At 37.9% G+C, this 8,863-nt stretch overlaps 1 protein-coding gene across 7 annotated transcripts in view; it reads right to left on the bottom strand.

Moving 5' to 3' along the window:
• Positions 1–673: 673 nt before the first annotated feature.
• The window catches only part of USP33 (ubiquitin specific peptidase 33), an 89,341-nt gene continuing 81,151 nt past the window's right edge, over positions 674–8,863 (bottom strand). For 5 of the 7 annotated variants that reach the window (XM_049707078.1, XM_033405919.2, XM_033405918.2 and 2 more), the window contains one exon: positions 7,404–8,605. In XM_049707078.1, the coding sequence (XP_049563035.1) occupies positions 8,448–8,605 (158 nt within the window). In that variant the 3' untranslated portion in view covers positions 7,404–8,447. Of the gene's footprint in view, positions 1,039–7,403; positions 8,606–8,863 lie in introns of those variants that run through there. The other 2 variants (XR_007476145.1, XR_004476890.2) reach the window with 2 other exon arrangements.

Genomic DNA, 8,863 nt, shown 5'->3' with positions numbered 1-8,863 from the left:
TGGACCCCAGACCAACTGGAACCAGAAGGCTGATGATTGAGATTCCTGGAATACCACCCTGTTACCTCACCACCAACCAATTAAAGGAGGGTTACACATCCGGCAGCCCTGCCCCCAAATTTTGCCTATCAAGATGTCTCCCTGGAACCTACTGGGGGAGTTGGGATGTTTTGAACACTAGCTGCCCTGGACTCATTGTCTGGCGCCTTACAGGAAATGCTGCACTTTCCTTCACCACGACCTGGTGTCAGTAGATTGGCTTTACTGTGCACAGGCAAGGGGACCCAAGTTTGTTTCAGTAACAAGAGTGTAGACCAATCAAGTAAGAACTTTGTCAGTAAGTATGATACTGGCACAAAAATAAATATAGATCACAAATATAGAAATATTGATCAATGGAACAGGATAGAAAGCCCAGAAATAAACCCATGCACCTACGGATAATTAATCTATGCTAAAGGAGGCAAGACTATACAATGGAGGAAAGACAGTCTCTTCAATAAATGTTGCTGGGAAAACTGGACAGCTACATGTAAAAAAAATGAAATTAGAACATTCTTTAACACCATACACAAAAGTAAACTCAAAATGGATTAAAGATCTAAATGTAAGACTGTATACTATAAAACTCTCAGAGGAAAACATAGGCAGAACACTTTTTTTAAAAAATAAATTTATTTATTTTTGGCTGCACTGGGTCTTCGTTGCTGTGTGACGGCTTTCTCTAGTTGTGGCGAGCAGGGGCTACTCTTCGTTGCGGTGCACGGGCTACTCATTGCAGTGGCTTCTCTTGTTGCGGAGCATGGGCTCTAGGCATGCAGGCCTCAGTAGTTGTGGCTCGCGGGCTCTAGAGCGCAGGCTCAGTAGTTGTGGCACACAGGCTTAGTTGCTCCGTGGCATGTGGGATCTTCCCGGACCAGGGCTCAAACCCATGTCCCCTGCACTGGCAGGCAGATTCTTATCCACTGTGCCACCAGGGAAGTCCCAGGCAGAACACCCTTTGACATAAATCTCACGAATATCTTTTCAATCCGTCACCTAGAGTAATGGAAATAAAAACAAAAATAAACAAATAGGACCTACTTAAACTCAAAAGCTTTTGCACAGCAAAGGAAACCATAAACAAAAAGACAACCCACGGAATGGGAGAAAATATTTGCAAACAACCTGACTGACAAGGGATTAATCTCCAAAATTTACAAACAGCTCATGCAGCTCAATATCAAAAAAGCAAACAACCCAATAGAAAAATGGGCAGAAGACCTAAAAAGACATGTCTCCGAAGAAGACATACAGATGACCAAGAGGCACATGAAAAGATGCTCAACATCGCTAATTATTTAGAGCAATGCAAATCAAAACTATGAGATACCACCTCACACCAGTCAGAATGGCTATCATCAAAAAGTGTACAACAGGGCTTCCTTGGTGGTGCAGTGGTTAAGAATCCGCCTGCCAATGCAGGGGACACGGGTTTGAGCCCTGGTCTGGGAAGATCCCACATGCCTCGGAGCAACTAAGCCCGTGCGCCACAACTACTGAGCCTGCGCTCTAGAGCCCGCGAGCCACAACTACTGAGGCTGTGTGCCACAACTACTGAAGCCCGCATGCCTAGAGCCCGTGCTTTGCAACAAGAGGAGCCACCGCAATGAGAAGCCTGCGCACCACAACGAAGAGTGGCCCCCACTTGCTGCAACTAGAGAAAAGCCCACGCGCGGCAACAAAGACCCAATGCAGCCGAAAATAAAATAAAAATCTACAAAAATAAATGCTGGAGAGGGTGTGAAGAAAACGCAGCTCTCCTACACCGTTGGAGGGAATGTACACTGGTACAGCCACTATGGAGAACAGTATGGAGGTTCCTTCAAAAACTAAAAACAGCTACCATATGATCCAGAAATCCCACTCCTGGGCATATATCTGCAGAAAAACATTGTTCGAAAGGATACATGCACCCCAGTGTTCATTGCAGTGCTGTTTACAATAGCCAAGACATAGAAGCAGCCTAAATGTCCATCAATATGTGAATGGATAAAGAAATTCCAATATACAATGGAATATTACTCAGCCATTAAAAAGAATGAAATAATGCCATTTGCAGCAACATGGATGGACCTGGAGATTATCATACTAAGTGAAGTTAAGTCAGACAAAGACATATATCATATATCACTTATATGCAGAATCTTAAAAAAATGATACAAATGAACTCATTTACGAAACAGAAAGAAACCCACAGACTTAGAGAACGAACTTATGGTTACCAGGGGGGAAGGGTGGAGGGAGGGAAAATTAGGAGTTTAACATATGCACACTACTATATATAAAATAGGTAACCAACAGGGAACTACTGTATAACACAGGGATCTATACTCAATTATTTTGTAATAACCTATAAGGGAAAAGTATCTGTATGTATAACTGAATCACTTTGCTGTACACCTGAAACTAACACAACATTGTAAATCAACTATACCTCAATAAAAAAATGTATATGGTGTGGCAAATTGGTCTAGGAAATACTAACTTCCCTCATCTTCTCCCTCCCAATAAGGGAAAATTTAGCAAGAGTGAAGGCAGGGGAAGGTGCAAGTGAAAAGGGGAAGTTCGAGAAAGTCTATGGTGTGGATACTTAAATTTGTTTGTTTTGTTTTTGGCCATGATGTGGTGCATGTGGCATCTTGGTCCCCGACCAGGGATCAAACCCGTGCCCCCTGCAGTGAAAGCGCTGAGTCCTAACCACTGGACCGTCAGGGAAGTCCCGATACTTAATTTTAAAATGTACTGAGGTGTATTACAATGGATTACCACTTCAGCCATAAAAAAGAATGAAATGTTGCCATTTGCAGCAACATGGATGGACTTGGAGGGTATTAGGCTAAGTGAAATAAGTCAGACAGAAAATTACAATTACTGTACGATATCACTTATGTGTGGAATCTAAAAAATACAACAAACTAATGAATATAACAAAAGAGAAGCAGACTCACAGATACAGAGAACTAGTGGTTACCAGTGGGTAGAGGGAAGTGGGGGCGATATAAGGGTCAGGGATTAAGAGGTGCAAATTATTAGGTATAAAATAAGCTACAAGGATATATTGTACAACATGGCAAATATAGCCAATATTTTGTAATAACTATAAATGGAGTATAACCTTTAAGAATTGTGAATCACTATATTGTACACCTGTAACTTACATAATGTTGTACCTCAACTGTACTTCAATTAAAAATTTTTTTAATTAAAAAATAAGGTACTGAGGGAAGTGAAAGGGCATGAAAAGTACCCTGAATGAATAAATAAATTCATGGGTGAAGACAGGAAGTCAGAGAAGGAAACAGAAGGGCTTCTCCTTTCTCTAACGCAGAAAGATGCCAAATATTAAGAGGTGGCAACAGAAGACAAAGAAGCTTATGCCTCCTCAATCTTAACAAAAGAGGGGTAAGATTATTTACTGCAACCAAGGGAAAGGCAAGGTTTGGAAGAGCTGGTGTGGTAGTATGTTATCCTGACGAATTGACAAAGGATCACTAAAGATGTCATTAAACTCTGGGAACTAAATTGATGCAAAAATAAGTATCTTATGATTACCATGTAAAGGTATATAGATATTGTTAGTCTTCCCATCTTCACTTTTTAAGTTCAGTGATTCTAAATGGTTCTGAAATTTATGCCTTCTTAAACTACATTTTAAAACTGCAAGCAGTTTAGTAATAGTTCAGGATATATGAGTATCGGAGTATATACTTCTTAATTAACCCGAATCCATAATCTTGCAATGCAAAATCATAACCTTTCTGAACAATGGAGTCATTGTCAGGATCAAGGGAGATTAAATTTTTTAAACTTGGGAGGTAGGGTTGGTAACAACTGCTTTTTGACCCCAACTTTTTTTTTTTTTTGGCCTCACGGTACATGGGATCTTAGTTCCCTGACCAGGGATTGAACCTATGCCCCCTGCACTGGAAGTGCAGTCCTAAATAACCACTGGACTGCCAGGAAATGCCCTTTTTATTTTGAAAAATTTCAAACCTATTGGAAGTTCCAAGAATAGGGTGAACCCCTATATTCGGCAATTATTTTTTTACTTAACCTTTTTAAAAATCAAAGTACAGTTGATGTATAACATTATATGTTACAGGTGTACAATATAGTGATTCACAATTTTTAAAGGTTGTACTCCATTTATAGTTATTTTTAACATATTAACTATATTCCCTGTGCTGTACAGTATACTCTCGTAGCTTATTTTATACCTAATAGTCTGCATCTCTTAATCCCCTCCCCCTGTATTGCCCCTCACCCCTTCCCTCTACCCACTTGTAACCGCTAGTTTGTTCTCTGTATCTGAGTCGGCTTCTCTTTTGTTATATTCCCTAGTTTGTTGTATTTTTTAGATTCCACATATAAGTGATATCATACAGTATTTGTCTTTCTCTTTCTTATTTCACTTAGCCTAATACCCTCCAAGTCCATCCATGTTGCTGCAAATGACAACATTTCATTCTTTTTATGGCTGAGTGTATATATATATATATACATTTCACATCTTGTTTATCCATTCATCTGCAGATGGACACTTGTTTATCCATTCATCTGCAGATGGACACTTAGGTTGATTCCATGTCTTGGCAATTATAAATAATGCTGTTATGAACATTGGGGTGTATGTATCTTTTTGAATTCGTGTTTTTATATTTTTTGGATATACACCCAGGAATGGAACTGCTGGGTCATATAGTAGTTCTATTTTCAGTTTTTTGAGAAACCTCCATACTGTTTTCCACAGTGGCTGCACCAATTTACATTCCCACCAAGAGTGTACAAGGGTTCCCTTTTCTCCACATCCTGGCCAACATTTGTTATTTGTGTTCTTTTTAATGATAGCCATTGTGACAGGTGTGAGGTGACATGTCATTGTGGTTTTGATTTGATTCACCAATTATTTACACTTGCCACCTCTTTGCACTCTCTCTCCCTGCTTTATCTCTCACATATGTTTATTTCATATAGCATGACTTTAACCCTAAAAATTTGACCATGTATTTCCTACCAAGGTCATTCCCTCACATTACTACAGTAGTTATCACACTCAAGAAATTTAACATTGATACATTACTATTATGTAATATATACTCCCTATCCAAATTTCCCCAACTGTCCCAGTATCACTCCTTATAAATTATTACCTCCAATCCAGGATCACACATTACATTTTGTTGTCATGTTCTCTTAAACTTCATCAGTCTTTTTTTGTCTTTCATAACACTAATTTTTTTAAGAGTCCAGGAAAGCTGTTCTGTATAATGTGCCTTTTTTAAACAATTATCACAATTCCCTCCCGCCTCATGATTAGATTCAGATTAAATATTTTTGGCAGCCCTCTTACAAAAATGTGTCCTTAAAAGTTACACATTTTGAAAAGGAGAAAGAGAATAAGGGACTACATCATCAAGTGCCAAATTATGTTAAGTATAATATATATAACAATACACATAACTATCATAATCTTATGATCAAGTATGGCATACACACAGATTTTCAGACCAGTCTTCAAGAAAGCACTCATTACCCAGATGAGAGGAGAGTGCTTGGCTGATAGCATCTTGCTATTAGTCCCTGCAGTGTCAATATGAGGTCACTCTCTTTTCCAGGTAGCCACTAGTCAGTGACAGTACAAGAGCCTACCCATTTCTGCCCAATGCAAGACTTCTCTAATGGACAACCTTAGCTCCAGATCTTTCCACGGAGCTGGCAGAAACTCTGTCAGGTCAGCATTATGTTCTGATAACTCCTGCTTCCTCCCGTTTTCTTTCACTGATGTTACTTCCCAAGAATCATTTGTACTTCTAACTCCATCTCAGTGTCTGCGTCCCGGAAAACCCAACCTGAAACATTCTCGTTTAAGAGATGAAAAAAACTGGAGATAGAGAACTCTAAGTTCTGTTCCAACTCATAGCTGGAAGATGACTTATCTACTAGGATTTGAACAGAAGCAAACTGACTCCAGAGTCCAAAAACTAATCACCTTCGTGTTATAAATCAATGTAGTATTCTTAAAATATTGTAGGCTCTCACTATCCCTTAACTGCAATTTTCCTATTTCTCAGCTTAAGTATTTCCAAGAAAATCATCCTCAGATAAACCATATCTTTTATTTGACACCTGTTAACACATACGCCAACTTTCAGCTGAGAGTCTATGGGACTGCTAATAATCCTTTAAGTACTATTTTGTTATGTATTTTGATGATTATAATGTAAAAAAAATTATATAAACCTTTAGAGACCAGTATTCTTTTTTTTTTTTTGGCTGCCCTGCACGGCATGCGGAACTTCCCCAACGAGGGATCGAACCCATGCCCCAGTAGGAGCACGGAGTCTTAAGCACTGGACCACCAGCGAAGTCCAAGACCAGTATTCTTTACCATATTATATATCCCAATGACAGATGCTATTAATGAATCTAATAGTAATACTATAATCTGTTTTAAAATAATTCAGTGGGAGAAAATATGCTGAATAAGAACAGTGGTATAAAGTTGCAATGACTTTAGTTGGAGTCCCATATCTGGTACTTCTTTGCTGTACGACTTTGGGCAAACCACCTGACCTAAGTCATAGGGTTGTAATTGTGATTAAATATAAGCAATGCGGGACTTCCCTGGCGGTGCAGTGGTTAAGAATCTGCCTGCCAATGCAGGGGACACGGGTTCAAGCCCTGGTCCGGGAAGATCCCACATGCGGCAGAGCAACTAAGCCCGTGCGCCACAACTACAGAACCTGTGCACTAGAGCCCGCGAGCCACAACTATTGAGCCCATGTGCCACAACTACTGAAGCCCGCATGCCTAGAGCCTGTGCTCCACAACAAAGAGAAGCCACTGCAATCAGAAACCTGCACACTGCAACAAAGAGTAGCCCCCACTCACCGCAACTAGAGAAAGCCTGTGCACAGCAACAAAGACCCAGCATAGCCTAAACTAACTAAATAAATTTATTAATATATATATATATAAGTAATGCCCTTAGTTGAGTGGCTGAAACATCATAAATATGTAATAAATGGCAAGCACTATTAAAAATGAATCTTTTTTGATTATCTCCTAAATGCCAGGCATTACACTGATCTCTGGTGATAGAAGACAGATCAGTTATATCATTCAATCCTTGAAGAGGATTATAGCATAATCATGAGAAAGAAGAAAACTAAAAACTATTTTTTTTAAATTCAAATAGATTCTAATGGCTGATTATTTCATTTCACTAAATACCCAAACTTTAAATACTATACCAAATGACTTCTTATTTTGCATACTTCTGATTAAGAAATAACAAGACACTAACATTAACAAACTGTATACCCTTCACCCTTAATATCTATCAAATAAATACATCCAAGTTCTACATTTTTAAATCATTTTTATTGAACTAATTTTAATAACACTGTTTTAGCTGGTGGCGGCTGCCCCAAACCAAAACAAAGCCATTGTGAATGCTATTCAACATTCTCAAAGTAATCCAGTTTGTTTTTGTACTTGGAATATAGTTAAACTTTTGACATCACATAATCAAGCAAATAGCAGTGCATATTATATTATTCAAAAAGACTTTATGCATTTCATTTAAAAAATCATTTTGCAAGAGGCTTCAGCTTTATCAACAATCTCATTGACACATTCTGTACTCCATGCTCTCAAAATAAAAAGTGCCCTAAAACTAACCCTAAGTTTTTTACTGATATTAATGAATACTATTCAGGGTTATAGGAACTGAAATTTAACATTTTACAGTGTAAGAGGCAATAAATTACTAATATCTGTTGACACAAATTCCACTCAGACTAAATACACCATTGATACACTCAAAAAGACATTTGGTAAATATTAATATGCTAGTTTATATGCTGCAGTGCAAAAGGCGTGACACCCTAACAGTTTCCTGAGCTTTAGGAGATTAACAACATTTTTCTGACTACTACTCTCCATTTAAAATAGGCTCTTTATTATATGAAGCCATGTCAAAACTATACAATTAAATTAGGTTTTGGGGGAACTGAAAAGATTGGTCAGAATTATGGTGGCTTAGGGTAATGGAAAAGTTTTCAAAGCAAAAGTATTTACAAAGCTACAAAGGATACTATGGATTTACATGTAGTATAAAGATCAAAGATAACCTACTGATTACCAAATGATCACAATTATTCCTTCTTTTTTCAAAAATATTACACTGAAAGACTTTATGATAAGTTATCTAGCATTAAATATACCAACCTGTAGAATATTATACATTTTGACACATTCTTCCATAATGCCCAGTAAGAAGGAATGAAAGATAAAATATTAAAAATCAAGAAAATAAACATGCTTTTAGGAATGTTTTTGCATGGGAACGTGTCAGCAGAAGTGAAAATGATTTCTCATTAGAACTCTCTATATCCTCAAAATTACAAAGACCGAGTTTCTACTTCAATTTTTTCTTCTGCTTGTACTGCATCAGGATCAACATGAACAACCGGAGGTCTTAGGATAACTTCAGGCCCTCCACCATATATAGACTGTAGAAAATTCCATGTTTCTTCAGAAATCTGACCAGAATCTGCTCCTAAAATTAAGTATATAGAGAAAGAATAATATTTACAAACCTACATATTCATACTGCAAAAACTTTCATAATGTACCCCCAGCATGAATACTCTAGGAATAATTGAGAACTTTTGGAACATGAATCTTCAGACTACCGGCCCATACTGTTACAAGTTGCAACTTTATGGTCTGCCTTAAAAAGTTAGAGATCCTTTTTCCTGCCTCCTATTAACAGCCTTAAAATCTTTCTCCAGATAAAAATTAAACATTGGCAATT

The sequence above is a fragment of the Orcinus orca genome, chromosome 1 (genome assembly GCF_937001465.1).
Source record: "Orcinus orca chromosome 1, mOrcOrc1.1, whole genome shotgun sequence".
NCBI classification, from domain to species: domain Eukaryota; kingdom Metazoa; phylum Chordata; class Mammalia; order Artiodactyla; family Delphinidae; genus Orcinus; species Orcinus orca.
This window is presented reverse-complemented; position numbering and strand designations above follow the sequence as displayed.